This window comes from Drosophila takahashii, chromosome 3R, assembly GCF_030179915.1.
Source record: "Drosophila takahashii strain IR98-3 E-12201 chromosome 3R, DtakHiC1v2, whole genome shotgun sequence".
Classification (NCBI taxonomy): Eukaryota; Metazoa; Arthropoda; class Insecta; order Diptera; family Drosophilidae; genus Drosophila; species Drosophila takahashii.
Genome location: NC_091681.1, coordinates 873,776 through 900,088, shown reverse-complemented (window position 1 = coordinate 900,088; position 26,313 = coordinate 873,776). Strand labels below are relative to the sequence as shown.

Genomic DNA, 26,313 nt, shown 5'->3' with positions numbered 1-26,313 from the left:
CAGCTTAAGTCCAAACTTATCTCATCTCCAGTCTTAAGGACGCCGAACTTCAAGAAACAGTTTATACTGCTTTGCGATGCAAGCCTGTATGGGCTTGGTTGTGTTTTAGCGCAAGAGAATGAAGGTGGAGTCGAATTACCGATAGCGTACATGTCTGAGAAACTGTCCAAGGCACAGCGAAATTATTCGGTTACCGAATTAGAGTGCTTAGCAGTCACCAAAGGCATCAATAAGTTCAGAGCCTACGTTGAGGGGCAAGATTTTTGTGTTATAACATATCAATGGATGATGATCTGTTATAACTTCACTTCAATGGATAATGCGACAAAAGGACTTGTCTGGCCGTCTAGCCAGATGGTCCATTCGTTTGCAAGGTTTTGCATTCACGATCAAACATCGCCGTGGATCAGAAAATGTTGTTGCCGATGCACTTTCGCGTCGCGAAGAAGTAGTATCTGACATAGCTGATGGAGGACCCATTATTGATCTAACATCAAAAGAGTTTAATTCAGAGCAGTATCTCGAACTGAGAAAACAAATTCTTGACAACCAGTCAAAACTTCCGGATCTCAGGGTCGTGGATAGTTTTGTGTATAAGAGAACAGAACCAGCGAAGGGAGATGTGTTGCAAGACGAGGAGTCATGGAAACTTTGGGTTCCAATCAACCTTGTTGACCAAGTTTTAGCACGCGCGCACAATTCATCCGATGCTGCACATATTGGCATGAACAAAATGATCGAGAAGCTCAGACGTCATTTATTCTGGCCAGGAATGGTTACTCAAATTCGCAGCTTTGTCTCAGATTGTTCGATTTGCAAGTCAACAAAGAGCACTAACAAAGTTCTTAGACCACCTATAGGGGACCCACAACTTCTGATCGTCCATTTCAGAGGCTTTATATGGATCTTCTTGGCCCATATCCTCGGTCCAAGAAAGGAAATAGAGGACTTTTGATAATTGTAGACCATTGTTCGAAGTTTCACTTCTTACAGCCGTTGCGGAAATTTACTTCCAAAAGGATTTGTGATTTTCTTGAAAAGCACGTTTTTTATACCTTCGGCACGCCAGAGTCCATATTGACGGACAACGGGTCGCAATTCAAATCAGGGTATTTTAGAGCTTTTCTAACGAAATTTGGAGTTAAGCATATTTTCCAGCGATTTATTCACCACAAGCTAACGCAAGTGAGCAAGTGAATAGATCGATACTAGCTGCAATTAGAGCTTATATTGGTACTGACCATACGAATTGGGATACAAATATCGACGCGATAAGCGCATCCTTGAGATCTAGCATACACCGAAGTACAGGATTTTCTCCGTATTTTCTTTGTTTTGGTCAGAACATGATAGCCAACGGACAGGATTATGGGTTGCTCAGAAATTTGAATTTGTTAACCGACGATGTACCGCTAAAAACAGCTGACATGTTGCAAATAGCGCGTCAGGAGGCCAAAAAGAAGATTGAAGAATCACACACCGCAAATGCTTGGGTATATAACTTTCGCAGCCGAATCGTTCACCTGAAGGTCGGAGACACCGTATTCGCACGCAGTTTCGCTCAAAGTAATGCGGAAAAAAGTTCAATAGTAAACTGGCGCCTGTTTTTATCAGAGCAACGGTAACAAAGAAGATCAGCCCAACATATTACGAGTTAGCAAATGAAGCAAATAAGTCCTTAGGCATATACCATTTGAAAGATATTAGAACCTGAATTGTAGATAACATGTTGTTTACTGACCCTTGTTTTTCTTTCAGTTAACCCCTCGGCGAGTTCAATCTCTTGCTGAGTTAACTGTGGTGTGGGGGCCAGTCGAAAAACGAAAATATAAATTTGTTTTCAGAAGTAGAGAAAAGTCATTTTTCATGTAAATGAAAGCATGAAGCATCGTCTAGCTGAACCGCTCGCACAACTAGCGTACCAGCATAGCGCCCTCTCTTTCTCGCGCGCGCCGAAAAGCGTGTGAAGGCAGGAACGTAAACAGCACCTGGAACGATCCCGTTATGTGAAGTTTGGCAACGCCGCAGCTTACAGCCAGCTTCACGCGACGAAAGTCTCGTTCACTTCTTTTCAAACTCTGAATAAGTACAGACGTACAGTACAGACTGTCGTAAATTCAAAAGTAAGAACGGAAAAGTACAAACCACGTGTTTGAAATTTGTGAACTTTTGATCCAACCTAACGAAGTCAACGGTTTTAAGAGGATTATTAGTGTTTAGAGCCCAACTACTTGTATATATTAACACCAAGCTGAACCGTGTAGGCAGTGTAAATAGAAAAGTGTATTTTTTTTAATAGGAAAAGAAAGAAGATTCCGTCGAAGCCGGCAAAATCAGCGCCAGCTCGGCGTGATTACGCCGCTTCTAATTCAATCGGCCACCGAGCGGCCAAGACGAGAGTTTTTGAGAGAATTTAAGCCAACTTGCAACGGCGGAGTTGCCACCTGCGGACACGTGCCTCGCGGAGCGCAGCTTTGGTCCGCAAAAGGCGCCCGTATTCTGGAAGGTGACCGAGGCTGCAGTTTGCCCACCAACTACGCAAATCTGTAGATCGGCTCCTCACCAACCGCATGCCACGTGCGGCTTAAAACCGTCTCGAAGATCAACCACCTGAATGACGACTTAAAGGAGTACATAACCTCACCAGCACGCGCCACGCGCGGCATCCACCTGTTCAGCTCTGGCTAAGCCATAGAGCGACAACGTGGAAGGTTACTGTACCAGGACTTAACCTCACCCCGACCATTAATTGATCACCGCATCACCTCACCAACCCGCGCCACGCGCGGCATGTAAGCACGCAGCTCTGGTTTGACCATTGAGCGATCCCTTCGTATGTAGTAAGCTGATCAGGAACCGCACAGGAGAAGAAAAAGAGGATCCATGATGGGAATCAGTTGCTGTGACTCGTGCTAGACTTTTCATTGTTGTAGAGTAAATTCTCGGTACTTGCTAACGTAGCGTACCTTTGTATTGATTTAGAAGTAGTTTTATTAGTAAGCCACGCAATTAATCTCGTCAGAAATTAATATGTAAATTTATCTAAAAAGCACCCTAGCACAGCGTCTTCGATGGGCCCAACGAACCTGCATCGCCGGAGTTTTGCATAAGTGAGATCTTTAAACCACTATATTGATTTCCTGACATTTACCGATATATTTGAACGGTATTATTATTGTGTGAGCCTATTAAACGGAAGGTTATGAAGTCAGTGTAGCTATTATTTGTAATTCGGAATTGAGCTTGGTATTAAAGAGAAAGAATTGAAGTGTATTGAAATTATGATTGAATTTAATGATCTTTTGTTAATTATGGTAAATATTTCAACTATGTTTGAACAGATTTGTAAATCTAGGTTCGTGATGGAACACACAATGCTGGAGCTATATGAATTAAAAATGTAATGAACCAATAAACATTGAACAAGGGATAACCATCACGTCATATCTCACGCGTTATCATGGTAGGGAGGGTACAGAAAGGGGGCGAATAACATCAAGCCACCCTAACTTCCGGTATTTCTTGACCTGCTTTTGCCTACAATGTCAGTCCGTTTACCCGAAGTCCGTATACACCCATTTATATTTGTCGAGCCTTGTAGATACCGTTTAGTGTACTTAAAACTTTTTCACGTAGTACAGCGCGGGTTATAGAAAAGACAAGGAAGACCAACGACAATCCGACGAGCTTAGCACAGAGCAATGCTAGAAGTGCACGAAACCGAATCTTTCTAAACACTATGTTTCCCATAACTTAGTGAGCGTAGGTCTAGAACCAAGGGGCAACCTGAGGCTCGAACCGGCCGTTGCTGCCTACTACATTTTATGTTAGTAGTTTTTTTAGTAACAGCATCCGAGTGTGTATGCCAATCCTTCACTATCGTGGTGCTGTCTACTACAATTTCGATAGGTATAAATATACACAACAAAATTGCATTTATACTTCTTGGAAATCTTTAAAGATGTGGGCGCAGGACACATTTTAAAATCGTTAGTGGGCGATAGTGGGTGTTAGAGGGGGCGTGGCGCTCGGCTGAAATAAACTTGCGCTGCGTAGGAGGCTCAAGAATATGTGTGGAAAATCTCAACCTCCTAGCTTTTGTAGTTTCCGAGATCTCAGCGTTCAAACGGACGGACAGACGGACATGGCTAGATCGACTCGGCTAGTGACCCTGATCAAGAATATATATACTTTATAGGGTCGGAAACGCTTCCTTTTAGCTGTTACATACTTTTGCACGAATACAATATACCCTTTGACTCTACGAGTAACGGGTATAAATATCACAGTATCAAAATGCCGCAACTGGGTGAAATTATAGCCGGAACTTTTAAGTCAAGCAGCAAATCAAGCATTGTTACATTACACAAAGGGCATAGCTGAACAAGCCTGGGAAAACTGCCCCAGGCGATAATGCAAAATTTTAGATGAGGATTGGTGGATAGGAACCTAATGGATATGAATTCCAATTTTAAAATATTCTGCCGCAACTTAAGAACATATCAATTAATGTACCTTCCCTTCGGTGGTTCTCGAGAACACTTTTTTGATGCCAATAATTTTTGTGTTAACCTTCAAGAATGTCAGCCAATCTTTGGATTTTTACCATTCTTATAAGCTTACAAAAATCGCGATTCAAATTTTGAAAAAATTGGTTCAAGACTTTCCAAGTCTGACAACACCGCCAATTTTTTACAGTTTGTGTGTCCTATAACCATCTACTCCAAATAAAATATTTATTATTTTTCGAGTGGTGTAACAGTGTTAAACAAACAAAAAACTGAAGAATTTATTTCTGGAAGAGTCAATAAAATACATTTGGATTGTAAATAGTTAGTTTTAAGGCCAGAGTTATTATCAAAGAGTAAAGTTTTAAATATTATGGGTGAAAAAAGGTCCGAATTATAAAGTTTGGCATGTAATTGATTTAAAAGAGGCCTCCCATGGACAGAGATTCCATAAGAAATCCTTTGAGCATGGATGGCCAACAAATACTTTAATTATGTGATTCTAAAGAAATCGCGGTCCAAAGCGGATTATTTATTTTGCAATCCTTTCGGTACCATTGTTATTCTAAAAAGCCAGATGGTAAATTGAAAGCATTAATAAGCGGAGCATGCTAAACAAAGTGTTAACAAATTCACGCAATAACAACGGTGTCTACAGAGTATACGATGTTAGCAATGTTAGTATACACGTTAAACTATTTTGTGAAAATGTTAGTTTACATTTCATACTGTTTTAGCAATGCCAGTATAAATATTATACCCCGTATTAAAAAGGCAAAATTTCGGCCAATGAGCTAGTGGGATGGCTTGGAGGGCGCCGAGCTGAAGGCTACCGAACAGGTCGCAGGTTGCGGATAGCGAACCCCCTGGTTTTTATTCAGGGCAGCTACGAATAAGCGTGGATGTTGGCATGGCCCAGCCATTGCTAGGCCCAAACATGAAGCGCAAATAAGTAGCCCCGGACAGTCAGCAGGTATCTGCGCCGTAGCAGTGCCGACGTCGCGCTTGTGCTGCCGCCTCCGACAAATAGCTCACTAAGCTGGACTAAGGTGTCACTCGAACCGTGCCGAGAGTTAATCTGGCTGGGAGCCCGAGTCAACAAATAACTCAGTCTCTAACGGTGGGCTCAGGCAAGTGGCGACCGCCTGTTCTAACCAGCCTTACCCGGGTACAACGGATCTCTGCCCGGGTGGACCTGTCCTTTCTCCGCAGCTCGTGGGAACTAACATGGAGAATTTAAATACAAATAAAAAAGCAAACGCAGAGTCCGACACTCTTAAAAAGTCGGAAGTCACCACCAATGACGACCAAGTGAGCAAGGGTGCCGTACCGAAAGCCAGGTAGCCCCCACGAACCGCAAGGGCCAGACCAAAACACCCACCAACGCTGGGGCGGCTCACCAGCCAAACCAACCGGAGGGAGGTGCAAGGGCTGACCTTGTGGTAAGTACCAGGGCTAAGGAGTTCAAGCGGACACCACCAAATCAGGCAGGACCACTGGAACGAAAGAAGGCATACCGCATCTTAAAACGTCTGGCCACCAACCCCATAAGGAAGGATCAGACTTCCAAGGAGGACTACCAAAAGATCCAGGAGGACATAGCCTGGGCAAAGGCAGTAATTCCAGACTTCGACCCCGCAAAGGTACCAAGCGACAGCAACAAGCGGGAGAGGTCGATCGAAGTGGCTCAACCAGCGAACAAGAAGGCCAAGACAACCAGCCGCGGCACGTGGTCTAGATCCTTTGCCGAAGAGGTGAAGGATCGGAAGATCATCGGCGTCATCGACCAGAACGATGAAGGCGACAGGATCCCAAGGAACCAGTGGGGTCAGGTTAGGCGGGCACTTGCGACGGTGGTGAAAGTGCTGGACGAAAACCCAGGACCACCACCTGACTGCACAGATGCAGGGTGGTACCAGGGCAACGTAAAGTTGATCGCCTGTGAGGACGAGAGGTCGGCAGCGCTCTACAAGGCTGCCATTACCAAAGTTGGGGAGGTCTACCCCGGGGCCAAGCTAGCCGTCTGCGAGGCAGCGGATATCCCGTCCAGACCAAGGGCGAGGGTGGTTGTCATGGTTGCCGTCTGTACCCTCTGAGCCAAAGGCTATTCTTAGCCTCTTGACAAGGTTCAACCCCAAGCTCCCAACAGAAGGTTGGAAGGTGGTGAAGGTTGAGAAGACTGAACGCGTCACCATGAACGTGGTGATTCTCCTCAACCAGGCATGCCTGGAACCCCTGGCAGCATCACAGAACCGTGTCAACTACGGTTTCGACAAGGCGACACTCCGCATATACGACACGGACAAACTAGCGGCAGACAATCTGGCTGCATGTGCGTCCTACGAACCCCCAAGCGACGACGAGATGGAGCACGAGGAGGCACTCCACACAGGGTACGTGTCGACTGATTCGGAGCTCACAGAGACTCTGAAGCAGTTGAGCACCCATGACACGGGGCGCAGTGTGCTTCAGGACATTGTGGAGAAAGTAGAGGGTACCCAGCCCGAGCCCTCTGGGCAGAGAACATCGCGGACCGCACACGCAAAGCGGCCATAGCACTCTTTGCTTGTAAAAAAGCTATAGGGATAAAGTGGGGCTTCTCTCCCGTAATAGTTCACTGGCTATACACTGCAATAGTCAGACCCATTCTCCTCTATGGAATCATCGTCTGGTGGCACTCCCTAGAAAAGAATTGCAACCTCGAGAATCTGCACAAGATCCAAAGAAGCGCAGAACTCTGCATAAGTGGGGCGCTTCGCACAACCGCCACTGAAGCATTGAATACAATTCTTGACCTAGAACCTCTAGACCTGCTTGCCAAAAGCTGGGCATCAGCGACGGCGCTGAGGCTTCGCGAAGCGTCGGCCTGGTCAACAGGCTCATCAGGTCACTCCAGTATACTTACAAACCAGCGTTATATACCACACAGAACAGACTACGTCCCACCCATAGTCAACTTCGAAAAACTTACAAGGTTCTCATACCCACCCGCTCAGAATGGGACCACCTCCCTCACCAGATCGAGAACGCCGTCAATATATACACGGATGGCTCCAAGCTTAACTTGCAAACAGGAGGGGGAGTTTTCTCGCCTGAACTAGACATAAAAGTCTCCTTTCGACTACCAGATCACTGTAGTGTCTTCCAAGCGGAAGTGATGGCAATCCAGGAAGCCGTGTCTTACCTGGATACAACAAAACACTGCAACACAGACATCTTCATATTTTCGGACAGTCAAGCAGCCCTCAGGGCCCTCGACTCCTACTCAACCAACTCACTTACTATCTCTGAATGCCGCAAATCTCTGAACGAGATGGCCACTCATCTCAGAATCAGCCTCATTTGGGTGCCTGGACACCGTAACATTGAAGGCAACTGCATAGCGGACGAACTAGCAAGACAAGGAACAACCACCGACATCCTTCGCGATAAGGACACGGTGGGAATGCCCATAGCTACCTGCAAGCTTCTCCTCAAGCAAAGATTGTACACCCTCTCCAACAACCGTTGGAATACGATCCCAACATGCCACACCTCCAGGCTTACCTGGGGTAACTATAATCCGAAAAGAACCAAAACCCTCTTACAATGTAACAGGGCAGACATTTCCACCTTAATTAATGCCCTCACGGGCCACTGTCTTTTAGGGACACACGCGCGCTGGCTGGGACTCGGCAGCTACGACTACTGTCGCAGCTGTAAACAGATAGAAGAAGAGGAGAACATTGAACACCTCCTGTGCTTCTGCCCAGCACACAACCTCAAACGTTTTCAAACACTAGCCATACAAGGCACCAGCATACCCAAACTCCTTTGTTTTCTGAAAAGAACCAACTGGTTCGAGAAACCCAATAACCCATGAGCTAGGGAAATGGATCTTTTCTGAGATCATATGGTATCACAAGGGGCCCATGGCGGCCTAAGTGAGGGGATTAGTCTATAATCCCCAACCATGCTAACCTAACCTAACCTAAAAAGACAAAATTCAAAAATGTTGTTTTTTTTATTTTTATATATTATTAAAAGTATTTTTTACATTTTTATAAATTACTGAAGGTAATGCATATTAGGCAAATGCAGCCGTTTTACCGCTTATGTCGCTGATCATCTTCAGAGTGGTCGCCGTCCAGATGATCACCGGAGCTTGGTCGAGGACGCTGATATTGAAGTAAGCATTGCGCTGGCCACGGTCAGAAAAAACCAAGCCAATTGCAAGATCCTTAGTTTCCCGGCATCTGGAAGAGATTTCAAGGTGGTGACCGTAAAAAGGGAAGAATTTACTTATTAGTAAAGCACTAAGACACAATTTAAATATACTTACTTTTCAAAGAAGCCCAAAATAAGCAAAAATTAACATTCTCACATGTAATTTTCACAAACAAACCTTAAACACATCGCAGCGTCGTTTACAAAATACACTAATGTCAAACCTTTAAAATACTAACGCGTCGAATAACATTAAAAAGCGGTAACACTTTTTCTGTTCGAAATGTCCAGGTACCAAACCAGAGCATCCTGGCTTCACACCAGGAACGAAAATCGAAACTTCGATATGGAAATTAAATCCAGAAGGTAAACTTAACAACATTTAGTCTTAACTTAACGCTATTGAGTCTGCTCCTTATATATTTAGTTTTGAATTAATACTGACAGTTTAATACTAGCAGTAGTACACTTTTAATTCAACGCTCATTAAATGTAAACTTTCGGTTTTTTTTTTTTGGGTGCATAATAATAAACCTTTAGGGCTAGTACTCAACCTAACAAAAACTGGCCCAAAAAAAAAATACTACTTTCAGACAATTATTTCTTGAGGGTCCGGTGTTGAATAATGTGGTATTACCCGCGTTTAAATATACGGTCACATTAGCTTGAACGAAAACAAAAAATTCTAAAAAACTAATAAAATGCTGTAATAGCTACTGTAGTTACAGCATTAGTTATCAAGGACAAAGACCATAAGAAGCGACCTAGATCTTGTTGGGTTAATCCGTATTTGGCCGAACGTCTCAAGAAATGACGATTTACAACAGATGTAAGATTTGCAAAAAAAAATCAAAATAGACTACACTATAAAGATCTTATTTCACAGTTTGAAGATTTAACACAAAACCCGTCTCTTTTTTTTGGAAACTTTCATATGAGTTTGGTCCATTTCAAAGAATTGTATGAGAAGTTGGACCCAATTCTTATTCCAAAAATGTTTTTTCGTTCTGACTTTACTCGCCCCCACGAAAAATTGGCCTTAGTACTTGAGTAAGTTGTCCTGCAAATCGCTAGCACTATTCATTAAACTTTCAACCTAGGTATCTAGCTTCGGGTTCTATTCAACGTCATATTGCTCTTATCGAATAAGCAAGCAACGCGTAGGTTCGTTGATTGATTTGGTGTGCACTGAAATATGCAAGAAACTTCAAAATGAAGTACCCCCCTGGACCAAGGAAACAATGCTAAAAAATGCAGAGGATTTCGAAAATGTGTGGAATTTTCCTAACTGTGTAGGAGCGATTGACAGAAAAAACGTGTTCCCATTAAGGCCCCACCTCAAAGTGGCAGCGTATTCTTTAACTATAAGGTAGTTTTAATTACCTGAACATATCTTCTTATTGGTATTAACTAACTGATTTCTTCTTGAAGGGTTTCCACTCGATTGTAATATTGGCTGTTAGTGACGCTAAACACAGATTCACTTATTTGGATATTGGAGCGTATGGAAGTGAATGAGATATGAACGCATTTTCTCATTGTAAGCTTGGCAAAGCCATCCTTCTGGACCAGTTGGACTTTCCAGATGACAAGCAACTAAATGAAGTTATGGTGCAGATGATGCATTTCCTTTGTCGAAGCGCATTATGAAGACGTATAGCTTGAAAAACTTAACTAAAGCAGAGTTAGCTTTCAATTATCGGCTTGGCCGAGCGCAAAGGGTTGTCGAAAGTGTATTTGGCATACTAAGCCATAAGTGGATGGCCGTGCACAGAACTCTTTTGTGCCATCCAGATAGAGCTAAAAATATTGTCGCTGCCTGTTGCTTACTCCACAATTATGTCCTTAGAAGATGCCCATTGGAGTATAATCCAGTACCCAATACAGAACTTAATTCTTTGCCTGCTGAATTTATTCAATTACGTGGCAGAGTACAGGAATATCCTAAATATGTAAGAAATAGCGTAAAGAACTATGTCAACAGGATTATTATGTCCACAAAGATTATGTCCTTGGCAAAATATATAAACCTAAGTCACCTAAGTCCAAGTTATTAAAAAGAATCTTTTGGAATTTTTGTTTTTTGTTTTAATTTTATTTTAGTTATTAATTTAATCCTTGCTTAAAGCTTTCAGCGATTCCTCGTGAATCAGATTGCCAACCTTAATAACGGTTAGCTGGGCCTGTTGACATGGCATGTTTTTCAAAAGGCTGTCCCAGTAGCCAAGCGCGGATGCGAATTGTGAAACTTCCTTCTGAATTTGATGGTTGATATGGGTATCAATAGTTTCTTTAGATTCCTTTAGATATCCGCCAAGCATCTCCACTAGAGCCATATTTTCATTGCTCTTCGGCTTTCCCTTGCCTGGTGTCGCCTTTTGTTTCTATAAATAGATGGGGGTTAAAAAAGTCCGATAATTTTAAAATATTAAATTATTAGTCATAGCTGCTTTTCGGCGTTGATGCCGAACAGCTTGAAATTTCATCGTCGAGGAAGACAATGGACTCGTCGTCTTCAGTGAAATTGGTGTTGTATGTACTTAAAAATTCGTATATCATATGTTGTGTGTATTTCATATATAGGATAAAGGACTTACGTTCTTTTTGTGGAGAAGTCGGGCAAGAAAGACATGCGGTCGCCAAACTCCCACTGCACCTTTGGTTGGGACTCCAAAGCGTCCCCGCCATCTGCACCAGTTTTTCGGAATCGTAGGGAAGCCTGCTTGCGATGGTACCTATAGCTTTCTCGGAGAGAGGTCCACGCATCCTTGCATTCAGTAACTTGTTAAAAATAATAATGTTAGATAATTATCCGTGCTTATTGATAATAACTTACCAGTTTTTTCTAAAGTTCCGGCAATAAACTCCCAATCCTTCCTGACAGCGTTGTTGTCGCTATGCCTAGCGTCAGTGAGGTCCCAAATTAAGCCATGGTTTTTCACGCAATGGATGAGCAAGTTTTTTTCATCACTTGAAAATTCTTTGATGCGCTTGCGGCGATGCGAACTCATTTTGGTTAAACTTAAAGTGACAACACCGGAAGCGACAGCTCCGAAAATGATCGATAAATTAAGTATTTTTTTATTTATTTTTTTTTGTGAGGCTGAGTACTGCTTTCCAAAAATGTCGACCAAAAATTTGCCACAAAAAATTTTGTGACGTTTTTTTATATGAAGTTTTTTGTTTTTGACGACTTTTTGTTGAGTTGAGTACTAAGCCTTACTCTTTGATAATATTTCTGGCTTTTTCAAAATTTGAATCACGATTTTTGTTAGCTTATAAGAATGGTACAAATCCAAAGATTGGCTGACATTCTTAAAGGTTAACACAAAAATTATTGGCATCAAAAAAGTTCTCTCAAGAACCACCGAAGGGAAGATACATCAAGTGAGTTAAGTTGCGTTAGCCAGCGGATCAAAATATTTGAAAATTGGAATTCTTATCCATTAGGTTCCTATCTACCAATCCTCATCTAAAATTTTGCAATATCGTCTGGGGCGAAAACATAAGTGCCCGTGGTTTTTTGAGCATTTGTGGTGTTCTGAAGATATCCCATGAAGTGGACGATATTATCACACACATTTTCAACAACCTGCAAAGTGAAAGCTTGCTAGAACCCACTAACGACGAAGAAAGTGAGGAAGAGGATGACGAGGACTCAGTAGATGAAGAAAATCCTGAAAGAAATAACCTTCGCAATTCTAAAGTTTTCAATAGTGCCCAAAGCATAATGCAAAACGACAACGAAACGAGTGCGCAACGGAATGCAAAAAAGGCCGCCAATTCTAAGAACGGTCGCGAAAATCAGGCAAATGGCGTAGTGCGTGGTTCGGAGAACAGAGAAAGCAAAAACTCTCCACTTTTTGCTTTGAGTTTTCGCGATGTTGAAGAGTCGGTTTGTGTTTTCGATGGTACCGATGTTTTACCAGTGGAGACTTGGTTGCTCGAATTCGACGAAACTGCATCTCTAATGTGCGTGTGTGAAAAAATCTCTAAAAGGTATAGCCAAACTTTTTGTCAGCAACGAACGCGGATTAAACTCATGGGAATCGCTTAAAAATGCATTGCTTGATGAATTTCGTTTTAATGTAAGCTCTTAACAAGTAGGGGAGAGTGGGGAATTTCGTCTGCATTTTTTCAAAGCTATTTTTTGTATATCTTGAGACCCGTTATCATATTTCTATTTTTATTTTTGAATGCGGTTAGCTTTAAAATGTGATATTCCCCTTTTTTTTTAATTACCTTGGTGATTTATAAAAAATTAAAAAGTAAAACCAATATACTGGGGCAATCCGGCCACATAGGGGGGTAAAATTGCCACACCATTTCGTCACCCGAAAAATGTAGGGAATTTTACGCCTGTAAATATGCTACACTGATCAAGCGTACCATTTTTGTTGACGTCCTATATTTGTTGCTGCTGCCGGTAGTCTTTAGCCAGTGCGTCAAATAAAAAAATATGTATTTAAAATAGGTGCGAATTTACCCTAAGCATAGGGTGGCGAAATTTTCCCACACAGTACTTTTTTAGAAATAATTATTTTTCTTCCGAAATTAGGGAAGTTAAAAATCACTAACGCAGAAATGCACATTACAGCACTGTGTATTATATAAAAAAACCTGTATCTTATCGCTTTTCAATTGTGGCATACAGAAAAAATTTCGTCGAGAACTAAATGTAGCTTCTGAACTATTAAAACACATTTAATATTATAGCTTAATTATCTTGGCCTTCTGTGCAAAAAAAAATGCATTGGTTGTGTCATGTCGTCTTAAAGGACTAAAACAAAAAAACAAGAGAGAACGCTATAGTCGGGTGCCCCGACTGTCAGATACCCGTTTCTCAGCTAAAGGGAGTGCGAAGGAGACGGAGATAAAAACTTTGATCCGCCGTTACTTTTTGACATTTCGATTGGTATTGATAAACACAATAAAATTGCATTTTTACTTTTCCGAAATATTGAAATTTTTAAATCGTATATTAGCGATTGTGGGCGTTAGAGGGGGCGTGGCACACTTTTGAAAGAAACTTGCGCTGCGTAGGAACTCCTAGTATCTGCTTGCAAAATGTCATTCTTCTAGCTTTTATAGTTTCCGAGATCTCAGCGTTCATACGGACGGACAGACAGACAGACAGAAAGACAGACAGACGGACAGACGGACAGACGGACATGGCTATATTGACCCTGATCAAGAATATATATTCTTTATAGGGTCGGAAATGCTTCCTTCTAGCTGTTACATACTTTTGCACGAATACAATATAATAATAATATAACTATATAATACAATATAACGGGTATAATTATTTATTTTTAAGACTTATGGATTCCGAGATATTGCAGGTGACGAAATTGCCCCAGTGACGAAATTACCCCACTCTCCCGTACACAAGCAATTAGACTAAACTAAACGCCGCAAAGACAAAACCGGGTACGAATACTTCTACCGCATGAAGGACATCGCCTCGCGTGGGAGTGTCGAAATAGGAGCGCTTATGCATTACGTCATTGATGGGATCGACGAACTACCGGTAAACAAATCAATTTTGTACGGAGCAAGAAATTTAAGTGAGTTCAAAAATAAACTAAAGGACTACCAAACCGAAAGTGATAAGAAAAATCGAAGTCGGTCAGCTCAATGAAAAACCAAAGCGGTTCGGTAAAAAGCTACAAAAAAGAGTTCGTTTGTTATAATTGTGGAGAAAAGGGCCACGTTACCAACGACTGCAACAACAACAAGAAGGGAAGCTACCTTCGGCCAGCCGAAGCTTATATACCCTTGTAGATTAAAGAATGCTTACTCGGTGCAGTTCCAGGAATTCCAGATTCAGCGTATTTATTTATTAAAATTTTGTTTTTAAGTAGTCAAGAATCAAAACGCCTACTTCCTACAAAGGTACAATGAATTTTCTTATATTTGTTTGAATATTCCTATGGAAGCCTTAAGATATAGTGGTCCGATCCGGCTCGCTCCGACATATGTACTACCTGCAATAGAAAGAAGACTTTCGGGAAAGTTTCATCGCGATAGCTTTAAAACTGAGAGACTAGTTCGCATAGAAACGGACAGACGGACAGACGGACATGGCTAGATGGACTCGGCTATTGATGCTGATCAAGAATATATATACTTTATTTGGTCGGAAACGTTTCCTTCACTGCGTTGCAAACATCTGACTGAAATTATAATACCCTCTACAAGGGTATAAAAAGAAAGGCCCTTAGTGCATCCAATGCAAAAAGTTCGGCACATATTTCGAAAAATTGCGCGAAAAAAGACAAGCCAGCTGAAAATAAATCTAATATGGATCGTGCCCAACCGAAGAACGACATTACTAGCAAAGAAGTTGCATTCCACACCATTTGAACTTTTGATTGGAGTTAAAATGCGCACCAAGAAAGATCACCAGCTACAGGACTTGCTCAAAAAGGAAAAAAATTAAGGCTTTCAAAGATGGCCGCGACAATCTCCGAGAAAAATCCAAGCTACAAATTTTAAAAATACAAATCGAGAACCAAAAATCGTACAACCTACGACGAAAGAAAGCTAACGAGTACAAGCAAGGCGACCTGGTTGCCAATAAACGAACGCAATTTGGTGCTGGCCTTAAACGAACGCAATTTGCTGCTGGCCTTAAACGAACGCAATTTGGTGCTGGCCTTAAACTAAAACCAAAGTTTTTGGCTCCATACCAGGTAACGAAGTTTAAATCCAACAACTCGTATGACGTTCAGAAGCTGGGAAACTCCTATGGTCCTGGTAAATCTTCAAGTTGTGCCGAGTATAGCGCGAAAAAATACAAGCCAGCTGAAAATAAATCTAATATGAATCGACCAACCGAAGAACGACATCACTAGCAAAGAAGTTGTATTCGATGGCAAAAAGTGTGTAGCTTTATTCGATACGGGCAGCAAGTTTAACATAATACGCGATACTTGTATGTCGAAATAAACAAGCCAAGACTCGAAAGCTGTACCATTTGTATAATCGGTTTTGGAAATAGTGACAGCAAAATTCGACGGATCGGTCAATTCATGCGATCAGTTGAAATCGACGAAGATGAATATTTTCTCAACTTTTACATGCTTATTCGGTCGCAATGGTTTAAGTGTTCTTAAAGTGCATTCCAACAACGAAGATTCGGAAATGAACTTATTAAAAATCGATGTAGTTTCCGAAACTGAACTAAATCAAATAAAAACACCTCTTAACGAGGTAAAAAACTAGTGACGATCGCACCTTCAACATACAAATCATCAACATATCAATATCAACATTTGTGACGAAAAATGATCACAGCTGTCATTAAATACACTTTCTAAAATTTTATCATTCCGCCCGCCCTAGCAAACTATTCAAGCCTTTTTCTTCTTCACTTTTCACAGGCCTTTTTATTGCAGCGTCGTAGTTTTAGTTACGGCCTTCCGTATTTTAGCTATTCATAGCTGTTTTCCCACTAAACTAGCGGGTTTTTCCAAAAGTAGTAGAACTAAAGTTTCTTATATCGAGCTGTTGAACATCATATCAAATTTTCAGGATTTAAAAACCATGTTTTGGACAAACTGACAAACAGAATTAAATTTTCATTTTGACTAGGCCCCCGAAAATTTGTTTTCGGTATAACTTTTGAACGGAGCGTCCGATTTTCTCATATTAAGCGCATTTTCAGTAGGAATACAAATAACGTAGTGCGAGGGGCCAATTATCGCCACCTGCCCCAAAAGATCCGAATTTATAATTTTTCACTTTTACACTTTCACCGCTCTCTCTTCCAAACCAATTGATTTTCTTGAGGTCTTGGTATGCAATCCTTTAAGTTTTAGCAATACCTTTAATTTGGTGTATTACTCATTACGATCGGACTATCACAGCAGGTTTTCAATTTTGCCTTCGCACACTCTCCTTGTGTGCTTCGTCACTACATGGATTGCCGTCCATAGTGATATAAACAACGCGGTCAGTGTGGGTGCACAAACGGAAGTTTGTGAGCTAATATCAAACTACGAGCCAAAGAAAATAAAGACAACTGGCGTAGAGATGCGGATCGTTCTCGCTGACGAAAGCCCGCGACGATTACCGTTTGCTGAATCGCGCGTGGTTGAAGAGCAAATCGACGAGTGGCTACAAGCCGAGATAATTGAGGAATCTAATCTCGAGTTTACGAGTCCTGTTGTTCTTTTCAAAAAGAGTAATAGTTCTCCTTGACTTTGTGTCGATTACAGACGCATAAATAAGGTAATTGTCAAGGACCACTTTCAATTACCTCTCATAGACGAACAATTAGATCGACTACAGAACGCAGTTGCTAAGTCTAGTCGCAAGTACACCTCTTTTGTGACGCAGAGCGGCCAATATCAGTTCAGAAGGTCCCGTTTGGAATGTCGAACTCGCCCGAAGTCTTTCACCGCCATATTAATGCCATTTTTCGACCGCTAACTCAGAGAGGCACCCCCTTGCCATATATCGACGACATAATCATCCCTTCGAGCGACGTAAGACAGGCACTGTTGAACCTTTAAGAAGTCATCAAAACATGCGAAGAATATTGTCTGGAGTTAAATTTGAAAAAATGTGCTGTGCGGTCTGACAGGGTACTTTCGGAAGTTTATTCCCAATTATGCCAGAATTGCGAAACCACTCACAGACATGACAAGGAAGGATACAAAAATCGAAATAGGAACGAACGAGCAAGTCGCGATTGATACTCTGAAGAAATTTTGACAGGAAGTCCAGTTCTGAGTATCTATAACCAGGATTATGAAACAGAAGTTCACACGGACGCTTCTCAGGATGGATTTGGCGCAGTCCTGAAGCAGAAATCTCCGGAAGATGACCATCCACACCCCGTTTACTATATGAGCAGGAAGACGACACCAGCTCAAAAAGAGTATCCGAGCTACGAACTGGAAGTCCTTGCCATTGTGGAAGCTGTCTCTAAGTTCCGAGTCTATCTCTTGGGCAGGTTCTTCAAATTTTCCACAGACTGGGACGCATTTAACAAAACGATGCAAAAGAAGGACTTGAATAAAAGGATCAGTCGTTGGGTAATGACACTTGCAGAGTACAACTGTACAGTTTTTCACCGTCCAGGTGTGCAAATGAGGCACGTGGATGAGCTGAGTCGCCATCTAGTTATGACCATAACAGAAGACAGCATCACTCTTGCCATTAAAACAGTACAGGGTCAAGACGAACACCTAAAAGCCGTAAAACAAATCCAACGGCGCAGTATCGTCCCAAAGGACATGCAGCGCCAAATAATAAGCCGTGCTCATAACAGAGGTCATTTTGCAGTTAAGAAACCAAAGATCTTATTTGCAAAGACTATTTTATCCCAAACATCGAGTCTAAGATTGAGAAGTTCATAAACTGTTGTATTCCTTGTATTCTCACAAATCGCAAACGAGGAAAGCAAGAAGGATTTCTGCACCCGTTAAGCAAAGACGAAGCACCGCTGCATACATTCCATACAGACTTTCATGGCCCCCTTGATTCAACTTTTAAGGACTATAAACATATATTTGCCGTTATTGACTCATTTACAAAATTCTGTTGGCTATATACAACCAAGTCAACCTCAACAATTGACGTCATTGTTAAACTACGACAGCAAAGAGGTGCAGCCTTTACGTCCCAGAAGTTCTTAAAATACTGCGAAGAGGAAAATATAACGCCTATTAAAACAACCACAGGATTACCGAGAGTCAACGGTCAAGTTGAAAGACTGAACGCTATCATCATTTTAGTTCTATCCAAGATCAGCGTGGAGAACCCGACAAAATGGTACCAACATGTCAACAAAGTGCAGCAGGCCATAAATTCAACGTACACCAGATTCCACACCATTTGAACTTTTGATTGGAGTAAAAATGCGCACCAAGGAAGATCACACGCTACAGGACTTGCTCAAAAAGGAAACAATGGACGCTTTCAAAGATGGCCGCGACAATCTCCGAGAAAAGTCCAAGCTACAAATATTAAAACTACAAAACGAGAACAAAAAATCGTACAACCTACGACACAAAAAAGCAAACGAGTACAAGCAGGGCGACTTAGTTGCCATTAAACGAACGCAATTCGATGCTGGCCTTAAACTAAAACCAAAGTTTTAGGTCCATACCAGGTAACGAAGGTTAAATTTAACAACTCGTATGACGTTCAGGAGCTGGGAAACTCCTACGGTCCTGGTAAATCTTCAAGTTGTGCCGAGTATATGAAGCCTTGGCCAACCAACAACAACATATCAAATGCTTTAAATTCCCCTTTTTTTTCCTTTTGGACTAAAGATATGAAGTATAGTATATATATTTAAAATGTTTATTAAAACAATTACTAGTAAAACTGACTTTAAGTGTTGCATAAGGAAATATTCGCAATAATTGTAATAAAAAATTAAATAAATGGCAAGTAAAAAACAATCTATTTTTGCTTTTATTGTAGGTACCTTTGAACATCAAGGGGTAACACTGCAAGTTTGAGCAGTATAACTCCATTAACTTCAGATATGATAAAATAGTATCATTATGCTCGATGCACTTTATGGAACATTGGGTAAACGCGAGTTTTTGAAAAATAAATATTTTCCGACAGGAAATTTTATGCCCAACGCGCATCTTCTCTTTCTCTAACTAAATAATTTTTTGGTCTTTAATTTCCGTGGTATTTAGCTAAAACTTCCAACATTCCTTGTTGAGGGTTCTATTTGATAACACATGGTCTTTATTTATTTTTTTAATGACTTCTGCTGGTAGGTAAAAATAGCCAGATTGCAGTCAAACTGTGCAAAATGGCCGGATTAAGGGCTGCCAAACAATCATTAAAAACCTTTGTCTGCCGAAAGCACCTTAGTTTGCACCTTTAAATAAGTAAATATTATTAATTTATATTAATTATTACTTCATTATTATTTTCTATTTCATATTAAGGAACTTTGCAAATACATGCGCGGAGAACATAATGCAGAGCGAGAACTACAGATTATTCAGTACATTATTGGATTGGGCATTGGACGAGAAGAATTACGAGATGAAATATTTATTCAATGCATACGCCAATCAAGAAATAACCCAAGCATGGAATGGACTGACCGTGTTTGGCTCATTATGTGTCTGTCGATCGTTGCTTTTCAGCCGAGCAAACTTTTATTCAGGTAAATTGTTTGCATTGTGTCGGTGTAGCACAAGTTTTTTATCCAATAATATCCACAAACCGTTTCTAATTTTCCATAACTTTTCGGAGCTCCTCAGTAAAAGTCCCTTACAAACTTATGTTCCCTTGCCTACAGATTCCGCGGTATGTCTAAAAATACAAAATGCAGATGTTACCAACTTATTGACTTTTTACCACAACCAGAGTTTTTAAGATATTCTATGTAAATTAGGTTAAGAAAATAAATTCAAAATAAATTTGGTTTCATTAAAATCGAACCTACACAGCGACCTGTGGACGATCCGCAGCTGGCCTACTTTTTATACCCGTTACTCGTAGAGTAAAAGGGTATATCGTATTCGTGCAAAAGTATGTAACATCTAGAAGGAATCGAAGGAATTGAAGTGCTTTTTCCATATACCCAAAAAAAATCGATATGAATCGTAGGTCAATTTGACCTTTTTTAAGATCATTTTTAACTTGATATGGGGCCAGGTAAATGTGATATGGTCGAAAATGTAAGAACGAAAATTTTTATTTCTCCTGACCAAAACTTATTCTAGTGCGAGCGAGAAAACATGCTTGAAGTACGTCAGTTCGAATTTCGAATACGGCTTTCTCGCTTCCACTCCTGTCATTTTGCTCGCCATATTGATTCTTGCGCTCTTTTTCGAAGTTCGAGAATCTCCGAGAGAGAGAATTCGGCAAAATAATATTATTTAATGTAAATTTTATGAATATTTCAGGTAAAAACGATATGAGTAGGAATAACCAGAAAATTACCTGGACTTATCGATTTTACGGCGACGTGGTTTTTTTTGTGTTTAGGGGCCAAAATGTTTATATTATAAGTTCAAAATATGAGTACAGTTAACATTCAAATTTGTGAAAATACTTTTGACTAGGGTTGTATCCCGTTTTTTTTTAATCTCTTACCGTTTATTTAAAAAAAAAACTTTTTCTAATTAAGCTCAGATTTTTAGGTTATGCATAACCCACCTTCTTTGTGCAGTAGATATATTTCATAACTTTAAATGTGTTTTTCTCGAAACCATGTTTTCCTCAGCGGAGACGGACAGACAGACGGACAGACGGACATGGCTATATCGACTCGGCTAGTGACCCTGATCAAGAATATATATACTTTATGGGGTCGGAAACGCTTCCTTCTCCCTGTTACATACTTTTGCACGAATACAATATACCCTTTTACTCTACGAGTAACGGGTATAATTATTATTTTTGCCAAGCTTTCAGATAAAAATAACATCCAATTGTTCCAGTGCAAAGTATGGTCCAAACTTAAAAAAAATATTTTCAATCGCGGTTTTCTGCAAATCGGCATTTTTAATATTTATGAAAAAATAGTATAATGTTCTACCCAATTATCATGGAAAACTAGAAAAGGTTCGTAGAAAGTTCAGATTTGTCTTCCTGTGTAGTTAATTAATATATTGAATCAACCAAAAATATAGCTAACCTAAATTCAGAATAAAAATCTATGTTTTATGTACAATGCAATTTTTTAATTATCTTGATTTCCTACGTATCAATTATGCAAATATCATAGCAGGGTTATATATATGATGGACGTTGATGCACTACGAGCTGAACAAACAAGTGGCCCAACGATACCAAGCACGTGCTTGTTACGCGCGGGAGCCTTTATCAATTAGGGCAAAAATGCGAGTTCGCGAGGAAATTACATGAAACAAATACTACATATATTACAACTAAGATTGAAGCAAATGAAATAAAATTTTAGTTTTTAATACGGGGATAGATGTTAAAGTGCAAATTAAATGATAAAGATTGTTATAATTTTAACATAGAACACGAAAGGGCTCATGCAGAGTAAAATTTGATGTACATCGAGGTAAATTAAGAGGGTAATAATTTCGTGTTAGTCTAACGGGAACATTAAAAGTTAAACGGTTTACCAGTTCTACAGAATCAATATCACCTTTTATAAGATTTTGCATAAAAATAGTACCAAGCATTATTCTACGGTTTTCAAGTGTAGGTAAATTAAGCAATAGTAATCTACTCTGGTAGGAAGGTAGCCTTACGTTTTGATCCCAGTTCAAACTACGAAGGGCAAAAAGAAGAAATTTTTTTTGCACCGACTCAATACGGTTGATGTGCCCTTGATATTGTGGACTCCAAACTGAAGAACAATATTCCAAAATAGGACGGACAAGGGAGGTAAATAATAATCTGGTTTTATAAGGGTCATCAAACCCAAGAACACTCATAGCTTTATTGACAATGGCCATTATGTGGCCGTCAAATTTAAGTTTTGGGTCTAGTAGAACACCTAAATCGTTACTTGAATATATACGGTCGAGTGGTGTATGTTGAAGAGAATAACTAATAAACGCAGGAGTACCCCTACAAAAAGTCCTAACGTTGCATTTGTACTCACACCATCCCTGAAAACAATCAATATCTGACTGTAAGTTGAAACCTGACCCTACATCTTTATATGATAAACAAAGCTTAACATCGTCAGCGTAAATTAGTACACGAGAATGTGCTATGATAGAGGGCAGATCGTTAATAAACAAAGTAAACAGCAAAGGGCCTAAATGACTACCTTGAGGAACTCCAGATGTCACGTTGATCATTTTAGAAACAGCGCTCTTAAATATAACCCTCTGAGTCCTACCATTCAAGTAACTTGAAATCCAAGTTAATAGATTACATGGAAACCCAAGCTGATCTAATTTGAATAAAAGGAGAGAGTGCACTATGGGAAAAAAGTCTATTTTTTTGGCATAAACTCTAGTTTTAGAGATACAATTTAGAAATGTTGTATATATACTATTAAGATAAGGCTGTAATTTCGGTTTTTGTTGCTTTTTGAATCGGACCATTGTTTTCATCCACCGCCCACGCCGCATATTCAAATTATTTGGCAGGGATTTTAAAAAATTTGTATTTGTATTGGTAAGACGGTAAAATAATTTCGGTTTACGTTAATTTTTAAAATTTGTCAAAAAAAAAATTGGTGACATGTACAAGAAAAGTGAAATATTATCTAAGAGCAGATGCCAATTTTAGCTTTAACGGGGGTCCAGCTTCTTTATATTTGAGCCCTTTGCAGCCAGCCACTTAGATTGTTTTTTTATTTAAAAAAAATTTTTTTTTTATGTTTTTAAGTTGCTGGATTTAAGTCATTTTTTTTAAGAAACGTGCAAAAAGTTGCAAAAATTATTAGTTTTGCGTTTTTACCTTTTTGCAACTTTGTGCCATTTATAAGTTGTACACCACGGAACACAAACAAACTTGTTAGTTATACCCGTTACTCGTAGAGTAAAAGGGTATATTGTATTCGTGCAAAAGTATGTAACAGCTAGAAGGAGGCGTTTCCGACCCCATAAAGTATATATATTCTTGATCAGGGTCACTAGCCGAGTCGATCTAGCCATGTCCGTCTGTCCGTCTGTCTGTCCGTCTGTCTGTCTGTCTGTCTGTCCGTATGAACGCTGAGATCTCAGAAACTACAAAAGCTAGAAGGTTGAGATTTTCCACACATATTCTTGGGCTTCCTACGCAGCGCAAGTTTATTTCAGACGAGCGCCACGCCCCCTCTAACGCCCACAATCGCCCACTAACGATTTTAAAATGTTCCTGGCGGTCACACCTTTAAAGATTTCCGAGAAGTATAAATGGAATTTAGTTGTGTATATTTATACCTATCGAAATGTAGAAGACATTTTTCAAATCGGACCATTCATTAAAAAGTTATACGCAATCCAAAAATATATATCCATCTCCCTCGCACTCCCTTTAGCCGAGTGACGGGTATTGGATAGTCGGGACACGAACCCGACTATAGCTTTCTCTCTTGTTTTAAGCTAAAACAAGAAAGGAAGCTACCTTCGGCCAGCCGAAGCTTATATACCCTTGTAGATAAAAGAATACTCACTCGGTGCAGTTCCAGGGATTCCAGATTCAGCGTTTCGATTTATTTCAATTTTGTTTTTAAGTAGTCAAGAATCAAAACGCCTACTTCCTACAAAGTTACAATGAATTTTCTTATATTTGTTTGGGAGCCTTAAGATATAGTGGTCCGATCCGGCTGGCTCCGACATATGTACTACCTGCAATAGAAAGAAGACCTTCGGGAAAGTTTCATCGCGATAGCTTTAAAACTGAGAGACTAGTTCGCATAGAAACGGACAGACGGACAGACGGACAGACGGACATGGCTAGATAGACTCGGCTATTGGTGCTGATCAAGAGTATATATACTTTATGTGGTCGGAAACGTCTCCTTCACTGCGTTGCAAACATCTGACTGAAATTATAATACCCTCTACAAGGGTATAAAGATACACATTTAAAACAGTTCACAGTTGGACAACAAGCCATAATAATCAAAACATGTAATCTAAGATACATTTATAAATACCTTAGCTACGATTTGACATGATCAGAAATAATAAACCATTTTGTTGCTCCACAAAATAAGCACTGAATGTTTGCAAAGATTTTTCACTAATTTACGCACACAACAAAGTCAATCGATGAGCTGACTTTGTTCGTTTATCAACCCTATAGTGTTGCTAGTAAAAAATCTTAGATAACTGTTCTTGGCTAATTAGGGTATGTAAATTCACAAAATATATTTTATTTTTAAAAATAATTTGTAAAATAGGTTTATTTTATGCCAAAAAAATTGACTTTTTCCCATAGTGGAGTGGTTAACAGAGTCAAAGGCCTTACTAAAATCTGTATATATAACGTCAGTCTGCATGTTATTCTTATATCCATTTATTACAATAGATGACAATTCAAGAAGGTTGGTGGTGGTCGATCTTCGCTTAACAAAACTATGCTGACACGGTGATATTAGCGAGGAACATAAATGCTGCAAATGAGAAGTAATAATACATTTAAATGCTTTAGGAATTGCCGACAATTTGGAAATGCCTCTATAATTCTGGGCATCCGCCTTCGCACCCTTTTTGTGGAGTGGAATAATGAAAGAGTCATTTTCATTAAGCCAAAAGCTTTCAGAAAGTAATACATTATACATCAGGCGGAGCAAATATTTGAAAAGAAGATATTCTACGTGCGTACGAAAATCGAAATTGTTCAACTTCAATGTCCTCGGATGGGAATTTTTCACATATGAATTCCATAACATCCTCAGATTTGTTATCCGGGGTAAATCTAGAAACAAACAATTGCTTTCTATGTGGAACAACTGAAAGTTTCTTACGCCCCCAGAAGCAGTCTGAACCTCACTCGGCTGGGACCCAGAAGCGGTTCCTACTGTATCTGCGGTCAGCACCGACTTCTGTGCCTCAGGTTGGCATCCAGAAACAGGGTCACCTCCGGAACTGGCTGTAACTATAGGCACAGGTGGCTCGCTTACCCCTGTGCCGACAGGAACTGCTGCAGCTACCGAGTTCAATGTTTTATTTTGTTTCACGGTCTTATTAACTGCCCCTGAGCTGGCTTTTTTGCGTTTGGGCGACTCGGTTAATAATAATTTCTTATTATTAAATTGGTCACAAACTGAGTTGAACCCGTCATTGAGCTGTTTAAAAACTCGTGAAAGGTTCAATAGGCCGTCTCGAGTCTGTCTCATAAAACTGCTCATTTCGACTGTCATTTCACATGCCCACATGAGACCGGTATGCATTTCAATGAAGTCTTTAACTCTGCCAGTAAATCCTGCACATTTGATGTGCATGACCGATTCGCAGAGCCAACAGATATAAATAAAAGAATCTTTAGTTGACATCGGAAGAGAACAACTTTTCTTTGTACAGATAAGGGCCATTTTATAGGAAAAACAAGGTTATTCAAAGAAATAGAAAATAAAATGTGGAAAATATACCTTGAGTAAATTTGGGACTGGGATCAAATTCAAAAACCGCAAAAAAACACAAAACACAAAAGTATAAGGGCGCGAGATCGCGAGAGAAAACGTGTTCAATCGACTGAGCGTGGCTTGTGGGGCACCAACAACTAAACGCAAGAACAGTTACATTGTAAAGCGAGTGAGAGAGAGACTATGAGAAAAGCACCCAAGAGTCTACAAGAAATTTGGCAGGTTCCGAGAGAGCGAAATTACAGTTCTAATAGAGCGGAAAGAGAGAAAGAGAAAGAGAGAGAATACAAGAACAAATTTAGAGAATGCAAAATAACATTATACTTTTCTCTTTCTAGAGAAAGCCTTTTTGTCTTACTTTTATTTAACAGTAGTATTATAGAAAACCATTTGCGGCGTTTGTTAACCTAAAAGGGGCTCACCGAGTTGCTACTGAAAGACCGATTGATTAGTTCGGTTGAGCCAAAAGGTCGGGCAAGCAAAACGAAAATAGGGTTCCACTCAGAGAAAAATTTTGTGAGCAACATTATTTTCGGTTTTGTCGAGAGTCAAACTGCCTTAGTAATATCGTTTATATATATATATGCTTTATTTATTGAA

General features: G+C 40.1%; 2 protein-coding genes across 11 annotated transcripts in view; one reads left to right on the top strand and one right to left on the bottom strand.

Moving 5' to 3' along the window:
- The window catches only part of Myo81F (Myosin 81F), a 1,428,838-nt gene that overhangs the window by 658,934 nt on the left and 743,591 nt on the right, over positions 1-26,313 (top strand). For 9 of the 10 annotated variants that reach the window (XR_011419017.1, XM_070216714.1, XM_070216710.1 and 6 more), the window contains one exon: positions 19,643-19,866. Coding sequence is in view for 9 of the 10 variants with exons in the window: in XM_070216714.1 (XP_070072815.1) it covers positions 19,643-19,866 (224 nt within the window). In the remaining variant the exon portion in view is untranslated. Of the gene's footprint in view, positions 1-14,050; positions 14,096-19,642; positions 19,867-26,313 lie in introns of those variants that run through there. The other variant, XM_070216719.1, reaches the window with a different exon arrangement.
- On the bottom strand, positions 10,862-11,870 carry LOC138913650 (uncharacterized). Its single transcript, XM_070217814.1, has 3 exons — positions 11,551-11,870; positions 11,312-11,495; positions 10,862-11,098 (listed from the first exon to the last, which is right to left on the bottom strand). The coding sequence occupies exons 1-3, from the start codon at positions 11,723-11,725 to the stop codon at positions 11,041-11,043; spliced, it is 417 nt and encodes a 138-aa protein (XP_070073915.1). The 5' UTR covers positions 11,726-11,870; the 3' UTR covers positions 10,862-11,040.

Bases quoted from the DNA above. Each gene is read 5' to 3' on its own strand.
- LOC138913650 (XM_070217814.1), bottom strand. From the start codon at position 11,725: ATGAGTTCGCATCGCCGCAAGCGCATCAAAGAATTTTCAAGTGATGAA. The intron at 11,496-11,550 runs GTAAGTTATTAT...ATTTTTAACAAG, and splicing joins CGGAACTTTAGAAAAAACTG to TTACTGAATGCAAGGATGCG. The intron at 11,099-11,311 runs GTAAGTCCTTTA...ATCTATTTATAG, and splicing joins GACTTCTCCACAAAAAGAAC to AAACAAAAGGCGACACCAGG.